The sequence below is a fragment of the Anomaloglossus baeobatrachus genome, chromosome 1 (genome assembly GCF_048569485.1).
Source record: "Anomaloglossus baeobatrachus isolate aAnoBae1 chromosome 1, aAnoBae1.hap1, whole genome shotgun sequence".
Taxonomy (NCBI): Eukaryota; Metazoa; Chordata; class Amphibia; order Anura; family Aromobatidae; genus Anomaloglossus; species Anomaloglossus baeobatrachus.
In genome coordinates, this window is record NC_134353.1 from 740,934,499 (window position 1) to 740,958,523 (window position 24,025).

At 47.5% G+C, this 24,025-nt stretch overlaps 1 protein-coding gene across 1 annotated transcript in view; it reads left to right on the forward strand.

Moving 5' to 3' along the window:
- The window catches only part of MPHOSPH9 (M-phase phosphoprotein 9), a 213,125-nt gene that overhangs the window by 39,339 nt on the left and 149,761 nt on the right, over nt 1–24,025 (forward strand). The window contains exons 9-14 of the mRNA XM_075322863.1: nt 1,943–2,059; nt 2,775–3,211; nt 9,980–10,135; nt 12,542–12,629; nt 13,235–13,450; nt 23,374–23,421. Of these exons, the coding sequence (XP_075178978.1) occupies nt 1,943–2,059; nt 2,775–3,211; nt 9,980–10,135; nt 12,542–12,629; nt 13,235–13,450; nt 23,374–23,421 (1,062 nt within the window). The remainder of the gene's footprint in view (nt 1–1,942; nt 2,060–2,774; nt 3,212–9,979; nt 10,136–12,541; nt 12,630–13,234; nt 13,451–23,373; nt 23,422–24,025) is intronic.

Sequence of the window (24,025 nt, forward strand, 5' to 3'; positions counted from 1 at the left end):
TTGTGACGCACATCCGGTCGCTTTAGCGATGCCGTTGCGTGTGACACCTATGAGCGATTTTGCATCGTTGCAAAAACGTGCAAAATCGCTCATCGGTGACATGGGGGTCCATTCTCAAATATCGTTACTGCAGCAGTAACGAAGTTGTTCCTCGTTCCTGCGGCAGCCCACATCGCTCCGTGTGACACCGCAGGAACGAGGAAGCTCTCCCGGCCACAATGCGGAAGGAGGGAGGTGGGCGGGATGTTCGTCCCGCTCATCTCCGCCCCTCCGCTTCTATTGGGCGGCGGTTCAGTGACGCTGCTGTGACGTCGCTGTGACGCTGAACGAACCGCCCCCTTAGAAAGGAGGCGGTTCGCCGGTCACAACGACGTCGCAGGGAAGGTAAGTAGTGTGACGGGTCCGGGCGATGTTGTGCGACACGAGCAGAGATTTGCCCGTGTCGCACAACCGATGGGGGCGGGTACGCACGCTGGCGATATCGGTACCGATATCGCACTGTGTAAAGCGGCCTTTAGTCAGCCATCATCTCTCTAACAGCTGTTCACCTATTAAATGTGTGCCTGCAAGGGAACACAACATTCTGTGTGCCTATCGGTGCCCTCAAGACATAAATGTGGGGCTCTCACATTGAGCCAGCATCTTTCCCAATAATTTACACCTGATTTAACCAGCCATCCAAGATCCACCCGCAGGTGTTAACCAGTTAGATGCTGCTGTCAATTTCTGACAGTGAAATTTAAGACGCGCTGACAGGACATGCGTCACCAATCCTACCCATCGACGTCCGTCAAGTCAGCCCTTATACTGCTATATTGACGAAAAAATAAAAAAACATTATGGATTTAGGAAGAAGGTTAGGAAGAAATGAAAACGAAAAATGGAAAATCACCTGGGGGTGAAGAAGTTAAATAAGAGAAAAAAACTATACTTGCCTGGAATCTACATAATTGTATTGACCTGGAGAATCATATTGACAGGTCAGTGTTACCAGATAGTGAACATGCTAAATAAAAAAACAAAACAAAAAAACAACATATGTGGAATTGCACTTTTGTTTGCAATATCAAACCACTTGGAATTTTTTTTCCACTTTCCAGTGCATCAGATGTCAAAATTCATGGTGCCATTCAAATGTACAGTTTATAAAAAAAGTTATGGCTCTTGGAGGAAGGGGAAGAAAAAACAATTAAATGGAAATTGGTCGCGGTGTGAAGGGGTTAATGAGATCATCTAAAGATCAGTATGTGCATGAAAAAGACCATAAATTAGTCCATCAATTGTTGATTGTTGGTGGTGCCAAGAGTCAGACCCCCTTACTAATCTGATATCCCCAATTGAACTAGGCAGATGGAGGTTACTCTGTGGGGCATGAAAGCTAAGTGCCGGAGCCCACTATGTGGCCATCCAGGATACATCTCACTTAGGAATTCTCGCCTTATATTTCCCCCCCCAAAGCAAGCACCTGGCGGAAAGATTCACATAATCATTTAGGTTACCTGTCTTGTTCTTTGAGGAACTGGAGTTTTTTTGTGGGCTTTTTATTTAGTTTGCCTAACTGCAGACTCTCCGGGTCATGCTGTAAGTCTATGGGGTGTCAAAATGAGGTTCATAGACTTTCATTGTAAATGAGTCCTCCGTCTCACGCATTGAGTGTAGAGTGATCCGGATAGTCACAATTGTGGTGACATCACTGAAAATCAGAGAAGAATAGCGCTGGACACAGGAAAGAGCACTACATTACATGCATATATATACACACATTCAATAAAAAAAATATATAATATATACATGGGGGTGATTCTTTAAGTATGAAAGTGTTAGAAGGTTCCTTTGAACATTGTGTTTTGGGTAGATCAGAAGTAATTTTATAAACTTGATAAAAAGCATGTCATGCTTCGTACTGTGTCAATACTATTTTCTGTTGTTTTTTATGTTTAAGCCTGAGGAAGTGAGGATTCCTTCTTTAACAGATATATATCACCAGAAGCAAAGAGAGCGTGAACAGTGTTCAGGCTGGGAAACTCTGTCTCCTTCTGAGCACACTCATCCTCCAGAGGTAAAAACGACATTCACAAGCAGGTCTGCGTATGGTAAAATATGAAGTTCAGCCTTAGGGGAATCAGAATGATTGTGAAGCTGATGATCAGAACAAGCTCTTTTTTATGGGCAGTACAGGAGTGATATGTATTTTATATACTAACTGGTGGTGGAGTTTCTATTCAAGCTCCGTTCACATCTGCGTCATTCATTTTTATCATTCTGCTCCATCATAAAAGCATAAAAATAACAGCATTGATAGGTCTGACTTATGATGGCTATCAAGTGCGCCCTACAGACTCCATTGATGATCATATTGGGGTTCATGGAATTTCTGTTGTGATGTTTGTCACTTAGAGGGGGTGGAGTTGCCTCTCTGTGAGTGACAGCAGTCTGGCAACACGTGCCCAGATTACACTTCACTCTCCTCTTGGCCCCCACCAGTAATGTTCGCTGCTCACTTGGTCCGATTCCGGTCTGCAACCAGAAGGATCCAAGCTACAACAGCATAGAGTATTTACGAGCTTGTCAGAGATAAGCTTAAAGGAGTAGAGTAAAGTATATTAGGAAAGTGTTAGTTAGGAAGAGTTAGGATAAAAGAAAGGGGTCACATTAGTAGTGGAAAACCTCTTTTTAAGTATTACACTATAAATTGTGCAAAATAAAACAAGATTTACTACCTATATGACACTCTGGGCATGAGGCTGAAATCATCTTATTTTTCTCTTAATTAGGTATTGACATTGGATCCAACGCTACACAGAAAACCTTCTCACAATGCAATCCTCTCCAAAGCGGCTACTCACTGTAGTGAGAGTTACACGGCCCCTGTGACGCCAGACTCCATTTTAGAAAATCTCTCTTACAATCCAGATGATGAAGAAACTGCTTCCAATGCTTCATCTTTGTTGGTCGATTCATCAAACAGGTCTCCCCAGTGTCTGTCAGCGGGAGATAAGCATTGGAAAGCTACCAGATACAAAGTGAAGAGAAATATAGACTACCAGCTGTGTCACGGAGACGCTAGCAGCGAGGAGCGAATGATCTGTACGGAGGATGAAGCAAACAGTTTGCCGTCATCTCCAATATCTCAATCACCGTTACCTGCAGAGAAAAATATGCCTTGCTCTTCTGGCATTTATACTATGGAGCATCCTGTAATGCTTTCCAAGTAGGTGCTATGTATGTACTGATTATTGATCCAAGAGTAATCAAAGGCTTGTCAAGCCAACTGATTATTGATCAGATCCAACTGAGTACATAGTTACTGTAAATGAGCAAAACTGCAAACTCTGAGCAACAAAATCTATGCGTCTAAGGGAGAAAAGCTCCTTGATACTTCATGCTGGTCATGCTGAATATCATCTTTTTTATTGAGACATGCATTTTTAAGATTACTACAGTTCTAAACTTGGTTATTCATATGAAAGCATTATTTAAGACAGACAAAACAAGGTTTTAATCTTAACAGGTCATATGTTTTTCTCTGACGCCTCATTGGGGGACACAGGACCATGGGTGTTATGCTGCCTATCCATAGGAGGACACTAAGTAGATGCAAAAGCATAGCTCCTCCTCTGCAGTATACACCCCCTGGCCGGGCCAGGCAGTCTCAGTGTTAGCTTAGTGTCAGTAGGAGGCACTTCCTTTCAAGGTTTGTTATTTTTTGAGGGCGACGGTTTCCTTTTGGGACCGATCTCCCACTACCATCAACGGGCGGGAACGTGAAGTGTTGCCTACACGTACCCCCTCCCGCGACGCTGGATCCTGGGCTGGACGACTGGTTCCATAGACACCGATTTTCCAAAGCCCAGGGCAGAGGCACAATTCCTCAGCCCCTCTTTGCAGGCTCTGAGTTGAATATGGCATCAATTCCTCAGCCCCTCTTTGCAGGCTCTGAGTTGAATATGGCACTGTTGTGACCGGATACAGCAAGCTGACTCTGCTATTGTCACTGCCTGGATTGAAGCAGTGTTTAAGGTGAGATCCCCCCTGACTGGTTTCCCAGACAAAGGTAGAAAAGGCTGTGCAGGAAAGGCTCCCAGGGCTGAATATACAGTATTTATTATGAGAAAGTCCCTGGCTAATGCAAGGAAGAGAGCCCCAGGAATCCTGAACACACAGTGTTAACTTTTCCCTAGCTTGCTGGCTAGAGGAGGGGGGAAGTCCCTCCTGTTTGCAAACTCCTGCACAGATAATTTCCCGTGGCAGGGGGGAAGGGGTGGCTAGAGAATCACAGAGCTCAGGGACTCACGCTGTTTATTATCTGCTCTGTTTATTTGATCTAGCAGAAAAGCCGGCTGATAACCACCAGTGACATGCTGTGTGCTGACTAGAGGGAGAGGGAAGAAAACTATCAGAAGCTCCTTTCCCGCCGTTTTTTACGACCCACAATGGGGGGGGCACACTGACTACTTCTTCGCGCTCTTTTAGCGCTAAGCCCCGCCCCCCGCAGCCGCGATAAGCCCGCCCCCCCTGGAAAGCGTGGGAAGATCTCCAGCCATCGGCTGATTCTGGTAAGGTGCTACTCACTGTAGCTCTGCTGAGCATTGCTCACCCTCCTAGCATACTCCTATCAGGAACATGCAGAATTCAAAAGGCACGAAGAGGGCTAAGGCTCACATAGTCTATTATTCTGCCTGCACTGCCTGCCACGTTGAGCTACCACGTAAACACACCTCTTCTCTCTGTTAGTCCTGTGCCCCTATAGCCCTCCAAGACCCCCCTGCCACCACCGCCGCAACTGTCAGCCCAGAGCCTAGGGCTCCCAGCCCACCGGAAGGGGCACAGTTTCTGTCCCAATCCATGGAAAAACTGTCACAGAACCTGGTGCTGGCTATGCAATGTCGTCCTCCACACCCTTCTGGGTCCCTGGACGGAACGCAGCCTGAGGATACCCCTATGGAGGATCCTTCTGAGGTAATCCGGGCACATGCTTCACCGGTTGCAAGGATCAGGAAAAGAGCACATGGCCGGGTGTCTCCAGCGGGCTCTCCCTCGGGAGCACACAGGGCATGCTCTCCCACACGCTCCATGGCTTCTGAAGAGCTGGAGGAGGGAGAATGCTGTTTATACCAGGAGGATTCCTTGGTTTCAGCCTCCCCAGATGATCAAACTGCAATAGACTCCCTTATAGCAGCAATGAACCAAACTCTGCATGTGGAGGATCCCCCATCCACTACCACTGACCATGCGGTCTCCTTTAAGAGGGCAAGGAAACCCCAAAAGGTTTTCGCTGATCACCCAGAGTTTCAGGATATCCTCACAAAGCAAAGGGAGAAGCATGACAGGCGCTTCGGTAACCGAAAACTCATGGAGTCCCGGTACCCTTTTGCCTCACCTGCCCCTAAGGACTGGGCCGATCCGCCTTCGGTCGACCCCCCCGGTCTCCCGCCTTACCACAAAGACGCTCCTGTCTTTACCCGATGGCTCCTCCATCAAGGACCCGACAGACAGACAGGTGGAGCACCTCGCCCGCTCTGCTTTTGAGGCTGCGGGTTCCTCCCTCTCGCACTCCTTTGCCTCTCTGTGGGTCGCAAAGGCGATCTCGGACTGGGCAGAATCCCTTAACACTTCGCTTGAGGAATCCCAGTTCACTCATACCTTCACAGAGGTAACAGCTCAAATTGACGCTGCGGCGGAGTACCTCATGCAGGCCTCCATGAACGCTGCTACCTGCGCAGCATTTGCCGCCTCAAATACCATAGCCATCCGTAGAGCTCTCTGGCTCCGACAATGGCGAGCGGACTCTGCCTCCAAGAAGTCTCTCATGGGCCTCCCCTTTTTTCCAGACCGATTGTTTGGCGAACGTCTGGACAAGCTCATTTCTGACGCCACGGGAGGAAAGAGTACCTCCCTCCCTCCCCCAGCTAAAGTCCAGGACGTCCTTCACCAGACGTCCACAGTCCTCGTTCCGCTCCTTTTGGAACTCATTTAGTTGGTCGACACCCTGTGCTGTCCACACCACCAGCCGCGGACTACGCAGGGACCGACCTTCTCAGCTCTCCCCGAAACCTACTTCGTCATGGCAGCCTAGACTGAAACAGTCCAGGACTAGGGAGACTCGGCCACGACGTTTTCCCCCCTCATGACTCCTTCGGCGCCCCGGAATACACACTCATTGTAGGAGGTCGACTGCGGCTCTTCCAACACATCTGGGCTGCCGCCTCAGACGACAAATGGGTGCGAGACCTTGTGTCTTCCGGTTACCACATAGAATTTCGGACCCGACCCCTGAGTCAGTTCTAACAGCAGGAGTGATCGTCCTTCACGCCAGGGGAGTGGTCGTTCTCCCTTACTTGGACGACCTCCTCATCAAGGCCCCCTCCTTCCGCGACTGCTCAACCAGCGTACAGATCACTGTGGACACCCTATCCTGGTTGGCTAGTGAATCTGGACAAATCATCCCCGGTCCCATCACGATCCATCACCTTCCTGGGCATGTCTCTGGACACCCGTCGGGGCTTGATCCTTCTCCCTCAGGACAAGGCGATCGCTCTTCAACGAGTGGTACGCTGCCTTCTACGTCCTCCGTCTCGCTCCATTCGATCAGCATGAAAGTGCTCGGCAGGATGGTGGCGGCTATGGAAGCAGTACCCTTTGCTCAACTGCACCTCCGCCCACTGCAGGTAGCCCTTCTAGTGGCCTGGGACAAGAGCCCCTTCTCCCTGGACAGACATCTTCACCTGACGCCTTCAGTCAGGTACGCACTCCGCTGGTGGCTTCGGTCCTCGTCCCTATCGAAGGGGAGATCCTTTCTCCCAGTGAACTGGCTGGTCCTGACCACGTACGCCAGCCTCCTAGGCTGGGGAGCAGTGTACCGGCACCACACTGCTCAAGGACGTTGGATGCCCCAGGAGTCTTCCCTACCCATAAACACCCTGGAACTCCGCGCGATCTTCCTCGCACTCAGAGCGTTCTGCCCTCTGCTAGCGGGTCGTCAGATTCGAGTCCAATCGGACAATGCGACAGCTGTAGCCTATATCAATCGGCAGGGGGGCACCCACAGCAAAGCGGCTTATCTCGAGGCCCACAAGATCCTCAGCTGGGCTGAATCGACGGGATCAGTGATATCAGCGGTACACATACCGGGGGTAGAGAACTGGGCAGCAGACTTTCTAAGTCGCCAATGCCTGGCCGCCGGAGAATGGTCTCTCCACCCAGAAGTGTTTCTACACATCTGCACTCGCTGGGGCACACCAGACGTGGACCTAATGGCCTCAAGGTTGAATGCAAAGGTACCCGTGTTCATAGCCAGATCACGCGACCCGCAGTGCATCGGCGCGGATGCTCTAGTCTGCTCCTGGCACCACTTCCGCCTGCCTTACATATTTCCACCTCTACCCCTGCTGCCGCGGGTGATCCGGAAGATCAAGGCAGAGGGAGTCCCGGTGATACTGATAGCACCGGACTGGCCCAGGCGCGCCTGGTACGCCAAATTAGTACAAATGCTCACAGACGCACCGTGGCGCCTTCCAGACATCCCAGACTTGCTGACCCAAGGGCCCATTTCCCATCAGAACTCCAGAGCCCTGAAGCTGACGGCATGGCCATTGAGACCTGGGTATTAACAAGAGCGGGATTCTCCCACGCGGTTATTTCCACCATGATCAGCGCCCGAAGCCTGCTTCATCCCGCATTTACCACCATACATGGAAAATCTTCCTTTCATGGTGCAGAGAAACTAACGTCCAGCCTATGCCTCTGGCCATCCCCAGAATTCTCGACTTTCTACAGTCTGGCTTGCAAGCGGGGTTGGCTCTCAGTTCCCTTAAAGGGCAGGTCTCAGCGCTCTCAATCTTCTACCAATGCCGCCTGGCTCAAAAACCGCAAGTCAAGACCTTCCTCCAGGGTGTTTCCCATCTAGTTCCCCCGTACAAACGGCCACTGGAACCATGGGACCTCAACCTCGTTCTGGACGGTCTCCAGAGGTCTCCCTTTGAACCCCTCAAGGAATCCTCCCTTGCTCTTCTGTCCTGGAAGGTAACATTCCTGGTGGCAATTACGTCCATCAGACGGGTTTCGGAGCTAGCAGCACTCTCTTGCCGTGAGCCTTTCCTGATCTTTCACCAGGACAAGGTGGTTCTGCGCCCCCTTCCGGATTTCCTTCCAAAGGTTCTTACCCTGTTTCATTTGAACGAGGACATTGTTCTGCCTTCATTTTGTCCACACCCAGTTCATAGGGTGGAAAGGTCTCTGCATTCGTTAGACCTCGTCAGAGCTCTCAGATATTACATATCCAGGACAGCCCCCTTTAGGAAAACGGACTCTTTGTTCGTCATTCCTGAGGGGCCTAAGAAGGGACAGGCGGCTTCAAAGGCGACTCTGGCTCGCTGGATTCACTCGGCGATCCAGGAAGTCTACCGCCTGCAACTCAAGCCCATTCCAAGTGGGCTGCGGGCTCATTCCACGCGAGCAGTTGGCGCTTCGTGAGCCATTTGGCATGAGGCTTTAGTGGAACAGGTGTGTAAGGCTGCGACCTGGTCTAGCCTACATACGTTTTCAAAGCATTAGAGAGTCCATACCCAGGTTTCAACTGAGGCAAATCTGGGTAGGAAAATTCTGCAAACGGCAGTAGAGCACCTCTCTTAGTAGGCGCTCCAGGCTGTCTGGGACTGGTTCCTAGTCCTTGGGTTGTGTTGTCTTCTTTTATGTTTCCCACCCATGGACTGCTTTAGGACGTCCCATGGTCCTGTGTCCCCGAATGAGGCGTCAGAAAAAAACGGATTTTTGTGTACTCACCGTAAAATTGTTTTCTCTTAGCCATCATTGGGGGACACAGCACCCACCCTGTTGCCCTGCGGGGTCTTGGTTCTCTCAGTACCTTATTTGGTTTTGACTCTTCTTTTCTCATGTTCCTCTGTTGAGAAGTTTTTTACTGCTTTTTTTCTCCTACTGCTTGTGTACTAAAACTGAGCTTGCCTGGCCCGGCCAGGGGGTGTATACTGCAGAGGAGGAGCTATGCTTTTGCATCTACTTAGTGTCCTCCTATGGATAGGCAGCATAACAGCCATGGTCCTGTGTCCCCCAATGATGGCTAAGAGAAAATGATTTTACGGTGAGTACACCAAAATCCGTTTTTTTTCTTGGGGGGTGGTGTTCCCCTGCTCTTGTTTTACTTTTACTAGATTCTGTACTTGAGATGCTCTACATAGTTGATCAAATACTATGTCTGCCTATTAAAGGGTTATTCTAAAAGTTAAAAAAAAGTTATCTACTACCCATTTTATAGAGAATAACTTGATGATTGCTGGGAGCCTGACCACTGGGACTCCCATCATTCTCAAAATCAGGACCCTGGAACCCCAAGAACTGGGATCTGCAGATCCTGAATGGAGCAGAGGTGCACATGCTCAGTCTGCCTTCCATTCATTATCATTGTATCAGTAACATTGTAATGGCCTATTTCCAGCAGTCCAATTGACAGTAAATGGAGTGTAGGCCGAGCATTCTTCAAGATGGGTCTGCAGAGCCCAGTTTTCGAAGTTTTTGAGTCCTGATCTCTTGATCGATGTAGGTCCTAGAGGTCAGATTCTTAGCAATCAGGAAGTTATCCCATAAATATTGGATTGCTGTGGGTTTTTTGGGGGGGAATTACCCTTTAGCATCAATACATTCAAAACTATTGTATTGAAGGCGCTTGAGGTATACAATACAATGGGTAGGCTATATAGAGTAGGTAAAACTGTATATATATATTTTTTTTTTCTAAACTTATTTAATAAAAAATTTAAAGATATTGTGATTATAAACAGAAGGGTATTATAAATGTGCTACTGTTTTTGTTATGTGTTCTAGAGATGAAGCATTTATGGCACTTGAGTCAGTTGGACAATCTAATGGCAATTGTCATGGAAATATCGTTTATATTTTTGTTTTCTTCTCTTATGCTGGTTTGTGGTCTTCTTCTTTTTTTTTTTTTTTTTTTTCTTTTTTTCAGCGTCCGGCGAAGTTTAAGAGAAAAGCATGCTCGGCACTTAGCGGACTTAAGAGACTACTATGAGTCAGAGATCAGTAACCTAAAGCAACAACTTCTTGCCAATAACAAGTCCACTTCTACTGAAGAACCAATGAAGATCAACAGTCTGACTGAGAGGTGCCTGCATGTATTTTGTTGTTAGCGAAGATTTAATTACGCAATGTCATTGACATAAAATAGTTGTTTAAAACGGCCACACATAATAAATGGAAGATCCATCTAATGTGTATAGAGATCTCCCAGATCATAGCTTATGGAGCAGATGTCATAATCAAGCAGTAATCGTATCATATTTGTAATAAAAATCAAGAAAGTTAATAGTATAATAATAGTATCAATTAAGTAATAGTATCATTTGTAATTTTTCTAGACATCTGTTTAAACAGAAGGCTTTTTGGTCTTGTGCAACACTTTTGTGCTTTTCTTATTTGTAACCCTCAGTTTTTATTTTATTTATAAATTATATTCTGTTTGAAAATCAATTTTGAATTGAAAGACCTTTGAGTAAATGTAGAAACAGTATCGTCAGTGACTAAAATAGTTTTTAGGTTTGGCAATCTTTGATATGACTGTGTTCTTAAAGTTACCCTTCCCTTTGCAATAAAGATGTCACAATAAACACAAAATGAGTTTCTGCTATTCCTTTATTCTTTTTGGTATTGTTCCTGCAGCTCTCTCCTCCCCTGCACTGAGCTGATCTATAGGGGACAGTGTCTCTGGCTAGACCATTCACATTGTTCTTGTAGACTGAGGCACTCCAACCTACATTTAGATGGATCAGCTGAAAGCATGGAAGAATATCTCAGATTTCTAGTGCAATCAGTCCTAGAGAATGCTGTTAGCCATTAAGAAAGGACTAGGAACTGGTGGAACCTCGCCAAAAAGAATGAAAGACGTTAACTGTTAAAAAAAAGTTATCAACTTTCCAGAGAATGGGTAATAACTTGGTGATTGGTGGGTATCCAACCACTGAGACCCACACCAAGTGGCAGATTAGGGATCTTTTATCCCTGTTACAAAATGGCACAACATGTCAGATGCCTGACCTCTCCGTTCATTCTCTATGGGGCCATTGGAAAAAGCAAAGCGCAGCACTCAGCAGCTCCATAGAGAATGCATGGACCAGTCACCTACCATGTGTACTGCCACTCCACTCTAATAGGGAGAAATGGCCTGTTCTGCTGATCAGTACTGGTCCCAGCAGTTGAAAACCCATTGATCAGCAAGTTAATATCTTTCTTTCGCATTGGTGATGACGTGTTTTCACAGGACAACCCCCTTTGAAAGGAGGACATGAGGGGTGTCAATTATGCATGCAACATTTATTGCAACATTTTTATGATTAGGTGTAGTGTCACTTTAAATCTATTCTAAAACTGGATTTCCAGGATAAGCAAAAATTTGGCTATGGGAAGAATATGGTTTACAAATGTAGTATTACATAACTAATAAATCCCTGCTCCAGTACTCTGCTTCTATAGATATATAGATTATATATAAAATATAGTGTGTGCATGTGTGTGTGTGTGTGTGTGTGTATGTATATGTATATGTGTATGTGTGTATATATATATATATATATATATATATATATATATATATATATATATATATATATATATATAATGTGTATATATGTGTATATGTATATATATATATATATATATATATATATATATATAATGTATGTATATGTATATGTGTATATATATATATATATATATATATATATATATATATATATATATATATATATATATATATATATATATATATATATATATATATATATATATAATATATATATGACCTCTGCAGCCAATCACTTTTCTCAGTAGTCCTTGTGTCAAACATGCCAGCATCACCACTGAGTCAAGGACGTGATTATAGAAGGGAACACCGGAGCAGTATCGCAGGAGCAGAGAACATTTCAGTTTTAATTTGTTTCTTTTATTATTTTAGCTTAATTTTTGCTGATCCTGGAAATCCCTTGTAAAGGGAATCTGTCATCAGCTCTTTGCTTGGAATCTGATAGCGGCATAATGTAGGGATAGAGACCCTGATTCCAGTGATGTCACTTACTGTACTGCTTGGTAAAATTCTGATAGAATTCCTGTTTTTGTCTGATGTTGATCCAGTAGAAATAAGGCTTCTGGGCTGTGTATAATCCCAACCACATCTATGACTGGCAACTTCCTGTGTACAAGCTGCCAATCATTGATGGAGGCTGGGTTTTACAGATTAGCCTGGTTGCCTGCCCTAGACATGTAGTACGGTAGTGATAATTTACTGCTGATAAAACACTGTATTGAATCTACAACACACAGCCTAATAGGTGACGCCTCTCTGGAATCAGGCTCTCTACCCTCACTTTACACTGCTGATTCAATAGCAAAAACTTGTGGGCAAAGTCTCTTTTAATATGGAATAATACAATCGTTGTTGGATAATAATGAATACAAAAAAAATTCTACTCTTTATTTGTAAAATTGATCTGTATAAATAGAAAAATTCTTTATGTAGATGTGCCCAACTGGAAGGAGCTTTAACTGAAGCAAGTAAGCGAATCCATATACTTGAGAACCGAAATAGCGAACTTGAAATACAAGTAGTAAGTATGTTCTGTGTGATGGCTACCTCATATAGCAATGACAGACCTTTCATGTGAACCGTCTTATTGCAAATTAATATACCATCAATATCATAAGCAATGGTTTCTTCTCTCCAGTTACATTTATAGATGTTCCTAACATACCATCAAGATATTTCCCTAATCTGTTTTTAACTTTATGTTAAAGGGGTTTTCCAGTAGAATTATATTGATTACCTACTCTTGGGGACCCGGCACCCCACTGATCGCTGTATACAGAGCTCTGTGATACTGTTTAATAGCCTCTCACAAGTACTACAAATCAGCTCCTACTCCTATTAATAGGCTGGGTGTTAGATCTACTGAGAACTTTGGGCTCTGTACACAATTGTGCTTTGGCTTCAGTCGATAACAAACGTCACACAACAAACTGGTAGTAGGGTCCATCATAGTTCTTTCAAGGTTTCCGCTATGAATTTACCAGGAATAGCATTGCATGCAGGAGGAAACTTTGCTGGATGAATGTGAACATAACATTAGCTTTCCTGTTGGGTTATGTTATGGTTAGCTACAGAATGGGTTTTTTTGTATGGGTTATTTAAAAACCATTTCTAACAATGTCCTAGGCTGAATGGAGGGACCAGTGCCACACAACCAATGGCACTTCAAAGGATTTACAAGAAAAAGTGGAGGAAATGAGATCAAGGAGTAAAGATAAAGAAAACGCGATCAGCAGATTACAGTCCAGGCTCAAAGAAGTTGAAGAATCGCTTCAGAAAACGATTAGGCAGTCCGATGACAAAGAAACACGGATAAAACAAGAACATAAAATGTTTCAAGATGTGAGTTCAAGCTGTTGCAACTACATAACAGTTCATTTCATTTTCACAAGAAAAGCATGTTTTTGTTTTTATATTTTCATATGTCTCATTTTTATATTTGTATACCTTCTAAAAAGTGTTATTTGTATTTCTCATAATCAGCTCCACACAAGCCGTTTGCTCAACATTTCTGCCCAGTACTTGCCATGGCCATTAAGCAATATATGGGGCATTTCAACACTTAAGCGGGCTTTACACGTTGCGACATAGCTAGCGATGTTGCGAGCGATAGCACCCGCCCACGTTGGTGGCGTGTTACGGGGTGATCGCTGCCATAGCGAACAATATCACTACGGCAGCGTCACACGCAATTGCCTCTTCACCGACGTCGCTGTGGCCGCCGAACAATCTCTCCTTTTAAAGGGAACGTGTCGCCTAGAATATGCGTTCTGACCTATCAGCAGACACACGTGTGCCCTAATTACACCTTCCTACCCATCCCTGTGTTGTAAAATTGTATAATATGAAAGTAATAAAAAACGCAATACACGCAGGATAGAATTGTCTATGGGGACATCGCTCCATGGTATCAAGCCAACAGGGACGTAATAGCACGGAAATATGCAGACGTCCATAGGGCAAGGCGCCGCCCCGGTGACCAGATTCCCTGCTATTTACATACGAAATATGTTGGTAATAAAACGTTTTTTTATTACTTTCATATTAGAAAATATCTTTAGAAAAGTATTGGTATGCTACCAGATACAGGAATTAGAAATATGCACCCAGAACTGCTTGTGGTTCTGGGTGCATATTGCAAGTGACAGGTTCCCTTTAAGCTGTCTGACTACTTACACATATACCGTATTTCTTTGTCGCTCCATTGGGAGACCCAGACAATTGGGTGTATAGCTTCTGCCTCCGGAGGCCACACAAAGTATTACACTCAAAAGTGTAACCCCTCCCCTCTGCCTATGCACCCCCCCGTGCATCACGGGCTCCTCAGTTTTATGCTTTGTGTGGAAGGAGGCACACATCCACTCACACATCTCCATTTTAGTCAGCAGCAGCTGCTGATTGTATCGGTTGGAAGAAAAGAGGGCCCCCACGGGGCCCCCGGCATGCTCCCTTCTCACCCCACTAAGTCGGCGGTGCTGTTAAGGTTGAGGTACCCATTGCGGGTACGACGGCCGGAGCCTCATGCCGTGTTTCCTTCTCCATCCCTGAGGGCTCTGGTAGAAGTGGGATCCGAAGCGGTCATCCAGGTTCTGGGACCGTGCTCCCTCCGCAGCCCCTGAGGGAATCTGCTGGACAGGAGCTTATCTATCTTCAGGGACAGGGCCCTGCATCCACGAGGTACTCTGTGTCCCTATGGGGACGGTGTATGGAGCGCCTGGTTTCCAGACGCCGCATCTGACTGCTGAATAGTGAAGACCGGGGACTACCGCGCCGACCGCGCCTGCTTGTCGGCCGCGGTATTAAATTTAGTCCCTGGCTTCATCGCGGCCTAGTGGAAAAACTCCCGCCCCCAGGCCTGTCTATCAGAGATAGGGGCGGGATAGCCGACCTGACGTCGGATGTGAGGGCCGGGGCATCCTGTATGCTCCCTCCCCCCTCACTGATCACTGTGGGGACCCCAGATTCCCGCACTTTTCATAACGCCGCCCATGGCTTCACTCCTCCCCTGAGAGCTCCGGCAGCCATCTTTAGGACATTCTGCCGGTGGAGAATCACAGAGAACAGCTGTGCAGCTCTGGGAGACCAAGGCAGGGAATCTGGAGCACACACACCCCGCTTTTTAGCGGTCGGTAAGCCGCACCGGTCACTCGGTGTTGGTCCCCTTGGGTGCCGGTATAGATACGTATATTTATACTTATTTCTGTTCGGCCGGGGTATACCCTTTTTTCTATATACCCTCAGTGATCACGCTCCTGGGACACAACAGCATGTCGACCACAAGGAGCAAGGGCACTAAAGCACAGGGTTTTTTTGCGACATGTACCTCTTGTAGGGCCATGTTACCTGCGGGTTCCACCTACCCTCACTGTGAGCAATGCTCGGCCCCTGTTACGCTTGCTCAGCCGGAGCCTCGGTCACTAGTGGGCCCCTCGGCTCAGGCAGACCCCCCTGCTTCCACTGTCCAGGTGGCAGTGACAGAGTTTGCAGTTTTTGCTGAAAAGCTCTCAGAGTCACTCTCACAATCCATGGCTCAGTCTATGGACAAATGGTCTGCCAAGTTGCTGGAAGCCCTGCAGTCCAGACCGGTCCTTACACAGGCCCCAGACCCTGTTAGATCGGCGCCTCCAGGTCCCTCTCGGTACACCCCGGCCGGGGTGGACCCTAGGTCTCACGTGGAGGACTCCTCCACGGACCACAGTCCTAGACCAGCTAAGCGGGCTCGCTTGGAATCTTCCCCGACTTCTTCACGCTGCTCGGGTTCCCAGCTTGAGGACTCTCTGGAGGACGAGGCGGAGGTTGCAGCTCAGGGCTCGGACCCTGATGTTGCTCTCAATCTTGATACACCTGAAGGGGACGCCTTAGTAAATGATCTTATCTCGTCCATCAATCAGGTGTTGGATCTATCTCCCCCGCCTCCACCTATAGAGGAGTCGGCCTCTCAGCAGGAGAAACACCAGTTTCGGTTTCCCAAACGTACACGGAGTGCATTTTTTGATCACTCTAATTTCAGGGATGCTGTCCAGAAGCCCAGAGCGGTTCCGGACAAGCGCTTTACTAAGCGCCTTACTGACACACGTTACCCCTTCCCCGCTGACGTAGTTAAGGGTTGGGCTCAATGTCCTAAGGTGGATCCCCCAGTCTCCAGATTGGCGGCTAGATCTGTGGTTTCGGTTGCAGATGGCTCATCACTAAAAGATGCCACTGACAGGCAGATAGAACTCCTGGTGAAATCCATCTATGAGGCCACGGGCGCGTCTTTTGCCCCGGCTTTTGCAGCCGTGTGGGCACTCCAAGCTATCTCAGCTTGTCTGGCTGAGATTAATGCGGTCACACGTACGTCTGCCCCGCAGGTTTCACCTTTAACCTCTTAGGCGTCGGCGTTTTCTTCCTACGCCATGAACGCAGTCCTAGACTCTGCTAGCCGTACAGCGGTGGCATCCGCTAATTCTGTTGCAGTCCGCAGGGCCATGTGGCTGCGCGAATGGAAGGCAGACTCGGCTTCCAAGAGGTTCTTAACCGGTTTGCCGTTTTCTGGCGAGAGATTGTTTGGCGAACGATTGGATGAGATTATTAAGGAATCCAAGGGAAAGGACTCCTCCTTACCCCAATCCAAACCTAAGAGACCTCAGCAACGAAAAATACAATCGAGGTTTCGGTCCTTTCGTCCCTCCGCCAAGCCACAGTCCTCTTCGTCCAATAGACAGGACAAAGGCCAGAGGAACTCCTATGCGTGGCGGTCTAAGTCACGCCCCCAAAAGGCCGCCGGAGGCACCGCCTTCAAGGCGGCCTCCTCATGACTCACAGCATCCCTGAACCGCATCCTCGGTCGGTGGCAGGCTCTCCCGCTTTCGCGACGCCTGGTGGCCACATGTTCAAGACCGATGGGTGAGAGACATCCTGTCTCACGGTTACAGGATAGAGTTCAGCTCTCGTCCTCCGACTCGTTTTTTCAGAACATCCCCGCGCGAGCAGACGCACTTTTTCAAGCAGTGGACGCTCTGAAAAAAGAAGGAGTCGTGACCCCCGTTCCCACTCAGGAACAGGGTCGCGGTTTTTACTCCAACTTATTCGTGGTGCCAAAGAAAGACGGATCATTCCGTCCCGTTCTGGACCTCAAATTGCTCAACAAACACGTGAGCACCAGACGATTCCGGATGGAATCTCTCCGCTCGGTCATCGCCTCGATGTCACAAGGAGACTTCCTTGCATCGATCGACATCAAGGATGCTTATCTCCATGTGCCGATCGCACCAGAACATCAACGCTTTTTGCGTTTCGCCATCGGGGACGAACACCTTCAGTTCGTGGCATTGCCCTTCGGCCTGGCGACAGCCCCACGGGTTTTCACCAAAGTCATGGCATCCGTTGTGGCGGTCCTGCATTCTCAGGGACACTCGGTGATTCCCTACTTAGACGATCTCCTAGTCAGGGCACCGTCTCGGGCGGCGTGTCAACACAGCCTTACCGTCGCTCTGGAGACCCTCCAGCAGTTCGGGTGGCTCATCAACTTCCCAAAATCCAAGTTGACACCGACCCAATCTCTGACCTATCTAGGAGTTTCATACACAGTCAGCGGTAGTCAAGCTACCACTAGACAAACAGCTGTCACTGCAGGCAGGGGTGCAATCTCTGATTCAGACTCAGTCACACCCCTTGAGACGCCTCATGCACTTCCTGGGGAAGATGGTGGCAGCGATGGAAGCAGTGCCCTTCGCGCAATTCCATCTGCGTCCGCTCCAGTGGGACATTCTCCACAAATGGGACAGGAGGTCGAACTCTCTCGACAGGAACGTCTCTCTTTCCCCTGCAACGAAGACGTCTCTTCAGTGGTGGCTTCTTCCCACTTCTCTATCACAGGGAAAATCCTTCCTGCCCCCAGCCTGGGCTGTGGTCACTACGGACGCGAGCCTGTCAGGGTGGGGAGCGGTATTCCTCCATCACAGGGCTCAGGGAACCTGGACTCCGATAGTCTTCCCTTCAGATCAATGTCCTGGAGATAAGGGCAGTGTATCTGGCACTATTGGCTTTCCAGCAGTTGCTGGAGGGCAGGCAGATCCGTATCCAGTCGGACAACGCCACTGCCGTCGCATACATCAACCACCAAGGCGGCACGCGGAGTCGTCAAGCCTTCCAAGAAGTCCAGCGAATTCTGCAGTGGGTGGAAGCCACAGCATCCACCATCTCCGCAGTTCACATACCGGGCGTAGAAAACTGGGAAGCAGATTTTCTCAGTCGTCAGGGCATGGAAGCGGGGGAATGGTCCCTGCACCCAGAAGTGTTTCGAGAGATCTGTCGCCGCTGGGGAACGCCGGACGTCGATCTCATGGCGTCACGGCACAACAACAAGGTCCCGGCCTTCATGGCACGATCTCAAGATCACAGAGCTCTGGCGGCGGACGCATTACTCCAGGATTGGTCGCAGTTTCGACTGCCTTATGTATTTCCTCCTCTGGCAATGCTGCCCAGAGTACTACGCAAGATCAGGTCCGACTGCCGTCGCGCCATTCTCGTTGCCCCAGACTGGCCGAGGCGGTCATGGTACCCGAATCTGTGGCATCTCACGGTGGGTCAGCCGTGGGCGCTGCCAGACCGCCCAGACTTGCTGTCGCAAGGGCCGTTTTTCCATCTAAATTCTGCGGCCCTCAACCTGACTGTGTGGCCATTGAGTCCTGGCTCCTAGCGTCTTCAGGGTTGTCTCAGGATGTCATTGCCACTATGAGACAGGCCAGGAAACCGACGTCCGCCAAGATCTATCACAGGACTTGGCGGATTTTCTTGTCCTGGTGTTCTGACAAGGGTTTTACTCCCTGGCCTTTTGCCTTACCCACTTTTCTTTCATTCCTTCAATCCGGAATGGATAAGGGGTTGTCACTTAGTTCTCTCAAGGGGCAAGTTTCGGCACTCTCAATATTCTTTCAAAAGCGCCTGGCCAAGCTTCCGCAGGTCCGCACGTTCCTGCAGGGAGTTTGCCACATAGTCCCACCTTACAGGCGCCCGCTTGAACCCTGGCACCTTAACAGGGTGCTAACGGCTCTTCAGAAACCGCCTTTTGAGCCGCTGCGGGATGTCTCCTTATCACGTCTTTCGCAGAAAGTGGCATTTCTAGTAGCAGTTACTTCACTCAGTAGAGTGTCGGAGCTTGCAGCACTGTCATGCAAAGCCCCCTTCTTGGTTTTTCACCAGGATAAGGTGGTTCTCCGTCCTGTTCCGGAATTTCTCCCTAAGGTGGTATCGCCTTTTCATCTCAATCAGGATATCACCTTACCTTCATTTTGCCCTAATCCAATTCACCGCTTTGAAAAGGATTTGCACTCATTAGATCTAGTGAGAGCACTCCGTTTCTACGTGTCTCGCACAGCGCCCCTGCGCCGTTCAGATGCGCTTTTTGTCCTTGTGGCTGGTCAGCGTAAGGGTTCGCAAGCTTCCAAGTCAACCTTGGCTCGGTGGATCAAGGAACCGATTCTTGAAGCTTACCGTTCTTCGGGGCTTCCGATTCCTTCGGGGCTGAAAGCCCATTCTACCAGAGCCGTGGGGGCGTCCTGGGCATTGCGGCACCAGGCAACGGCTCTACAAGTGTGTCAGGCAGCTACGTGGTCTAGTATGCACACTTTCACAAAGCACTATCAAGTGCATGCCTATGCTTCGGCAGATGCCAGTCTAGGTAGGCAAGTCCTTCAGGCGGCGGTGGCCCACCTGTAAGAGGGAGTCGTGTCGGCTCTTGTTATCGAGGTATTCTTTTACCCACCCAGGGACTGCTTTTGGACGTCCCAATTGTCTGGGTCTCCCAATGGAGCGACAAAGAAGAAGGGAATTTTGTTTACTTACCGTAAATTCCTTTTCTTCTAGCTCCTATTGGGAGACCCAGCACCCGCCCCTGTTTCCTTCGGGCTAGTTGTTCTTTTGTGTACACATGTTGTTCATGTTCAATTGTTTCATGGTTTTCAGTTCTCCGAACATCCTTCGGATTGAATTTACCTTAAACCAATTTATAAGTTTCCTCCTTCCTGCTTTTGCACCAAAACTGAGGAGCCCGTGATGCACGGGGGGTGTATAGGCAGAGGGGAGGGGTTACACTTTTGAGTGTAATACTTTGTGTGGCCTCCGGAGGCAGAAGCTATACACCCAATTGTCTGGGTCTCCCAATAGGAGCTAGAAGAAAAGGAATTTACGGTAAGTAAACAAAATTCCCTTCTTTTCGGACCATAAGACGCACTTTTTTCCCCCGAAATGTGGTGCGTCTTATGGTCTGAATGTAGGGCTGCGCGGAATGAGGGTGCTGCGGTGGAGCGGGTCATCGGGGGGCATGAGCAGGCTGCAGCAGCGCCTGCCGTGACCACATGGACCCGCTCATTTAATATGCACGCCCATCATCCCGCCCATCATCTCTCAGCACTGACAGGTGGGCGGGATGATGGGCGAGGGATAAACAGCCGGCCCACATGATCACCCCTGCCAACTACAGCCTGGAGTGATCATGTGCGGCTGTATTCACTGCCCCCCCGTGCATCATCATCAGCGCGGGGTGCAGTGAATCAGTACACTCACCTGTCACTGTTCCCCTGCAGTACCGCGATCTCCTCCTGGCTGCCGGTGGCCGCTGAGTGGAGCCGTCCCCGTTCCCCTGTAGCACCGCAATGTCCTCCTGTCTGTGCCGGCGGCCGCTGAGTGGAGACTAGCGGTGCGCACAGCGATGATATCATCGCTGTGCGCACGTGTCCACACGCAGCCGCCGGCAGCCAGGAGGACATCGCGGTGCTGCAGGGGAACGGGGACGGCTCCACTCAGCGGCCGCCGGCAGCCAGGAGGAGATCGTGGTACTGCAGGGGAACAGGGACGGCTCCACTCAGCGGCGCAGCCGCTGACACAGACAGGAGGAGGAGTGATGCTAGAGGGAGTGAGGTGAGGTAAGGTGAGTATGAACGTTTATTTTTTTTATGTGCCACAGGATACGGGCCGTATACCAGCATGGGGGTGTATAGCAGGATGGGGTATATTATGAGCAGGATGGGGGTATATGAGCAGGATTGGGGTATATTATGAGCAGGATGGGGGTATATTATGAGCAAGGCTGGGGGTATATGAGCAGGTTGGGGGTATATGAGCAGGATGGGGGTATATGAGCAGGATGGGGGTATATGAGCAGGATGGGGGTGTATGAACAGGATGGGGGTATATAGCAGGATGGGGGTATATGAGCAGGTTGGGGGTATATACTGTATATACAAGGCATGAGGATCATTACCAGGATGGGGTATCTTAGTAGAAAATTTGGGGACATTACCCCCATAACAGTGTCAGCAGCAGATCCTTGCCCCATAACAGTGTGTCATTACTCCATTTTTTGCTTAAAATTTTATTTTCCTATTTTCCTGCTCTAAAACCAGGGTGTGTCTTATGGTCAGGTGCGTCTTATAGTCCGAAAAATACGGTATATAGAAGTAGGGCATTTATATTGTAATATATCTTTGATTTTCAATGATGTAACCTATAAAATTCCAACTGCATACAGTTAGGTCCAGAAATATTTGGACAGTGACACAAGTTTTGTTATTTTAGCTGTTTACAAAAACATGTTCAGAAATACAATTATATATATAATATGGGCTGAAAGTGCACACTCCCAGCTGCAATATGAGAGTTTTCACATCCAAATCGGAGAAAGGGTTTAGGAATCATAGCTCTGTAATGCATAGCCTCCTCTTTTTCAAGGGACCAAAAGTAATTGGACAAGGGACTCTAAGGGCTGCAATTAACTCTGAAGGCGTCTCCCTCGTTAACCTGTAATCAATGAAGTAGTTAAAAGGTCTGGGGTTGATTACAGGTGTGTGGTTTTGCATTTGGAAGCTGTTGCTGTGACCAGACAACATGCGGTCTAAGGAACTCTCAATTGAGGTGAAGCAGAACATCCTGAGGCTGAAAAAAAAGAAAAAATCCATTAGAGAGATAGCAGACATGCTTGGAGTAGCAAAATCAACAGTCGGGTACATTCTGAGAAAAAAGGAATTGACTGGTGAGCTTGGGAACTCAAAAAGGCCTGGGCGTCCACGGATGACAACAGTGGTGGATGATCGCCGCATACTTTCTTTGGTGAAGAAGAACCCGTTCACAACATCAACTGAAGTCCAGAACACTCTCAGTGAAGTAGGTGTATCTGTCTCTAAGTCAACAGTAAAGAGAAGACTCCATCAAAGTAAATACAAAGGGTTCACATCTAGATGCAAACCATTCATCAATTCCAAAAATAGACAGGCCAGAGTTAAATTTGCTGAAAAACACCTCATGAAGCAGCGCCCACCGTGACTCCGTATGCCCTCTCATTATCTCTTTTCACATGCACTGCATCCCGACGTCCATCATCTCTGAAGCCGCGCACTGACAGGTGGGCGGGATGATGGGCGGGGGTGCGCCCATAATTAACAGACGGCCCGCGTCATCATCCCTGGCAACTACAGCCTGGAGTGATCATGTGTTGCTATATTCACTGCAGCAATATATATGCATAAGCATATTCACCGGCCACCGATCCCTGCCTGCCCGCTGATATGTCTGGAGAGTGATGCACACAGTGATAAGGTCATCACTGTTCTCACGGCTCCACACAGGTCAGCGGCGCTGCTGCTGGCACTGACAGGAAGACGAGTGATGCTGCGTAGAGCGAGGAAAGGTGAGCATAAACGTTTATTTTTTGTGTGCCATAGGATGCGTGGCACATAACAGCATGGGGGCATTTATCAGGATGGGGGCGTTTATCAGCATGGGGGTATAAAGCAGGATTGGGGCACATATCAAGATGGCGGTATTTATCAGAATAGGGGTATATAACAGGTATGGGGCACATATCAGGATGTGGGCATATACCAGGATGAGGGATGGATATATATATATAATATATATAAAATTTTAAGCAAAAAATATGGCCATGACACACTGTTAGTGGGCGAGGATCTGCTGCTTACACTGTTATGGGGGTAATGTCCCCAAATTCTCTACTATGGTACCCTATCCTGGTAGTGATCCTCCTGCCTTGTATATGATCCCCATCCATCCTAATATATATATATATATATATATATATATATATATATATATATATATATATATATATATATATATATATATATATATATATATATATATATATATAAAATATATTTTCCTCCTCTAAAACCAGGGTGCTTCTTATAGTCCGAAAAATACGGCAAATGAGTTCCATTCCTGCAAACTTTTTGGCTAACATTACATTGTTTCTTTTTTTTTTCTTCCAGCTTTTATTGGAATATGAATCACTTGGGAAGGAACATGAAAGAGTAAAGGTAATAGGCTCTTTTATGCTTCAGGTCTTTTTTTTTCTATTTTTAATGTTTGTTCATTTTTAACTAGAGTCATTTCCATTTGCATAATGCATAATTGTTGTTAAACAAAAGATAGTGTTGTACCCTTTTAACTAATAACATCTGTTTGATAAAGCAACATCAAGATCAAGCGCTATAAAACGTAAATATAACACCAGTATAGGCAGTTAAAGAGCGTATTTATACTTGTAACTTTTATGTCTGAGCAATTTTATTTATTCATTGTTTTTTTTTTTACAATAGAGTAATAATCCTAAGAAAACCCACCAAGGTTTCACAACAACAATAATAATAATAATAATAATAATAATAATCTTTAAATTTATAGCGCCAACATATTCCACAGAGGTTCATATACAAACATTCAAAAGTTATAGCAGTTATAGAAAATACAATAATTAAAGCCAAAATAAAGACAACCATGCTCGTAAGAGCTTACAATCTACAGTGGGGTGAGGTGGGGGTGACACAAGATACAAGTGCTCATTTCCAACAACAGTCTAGCCATCTTGAAGAAATGGGGGATAGATAAAGGCTGCATGAGGCAGTCACCAGCCAATCTTTG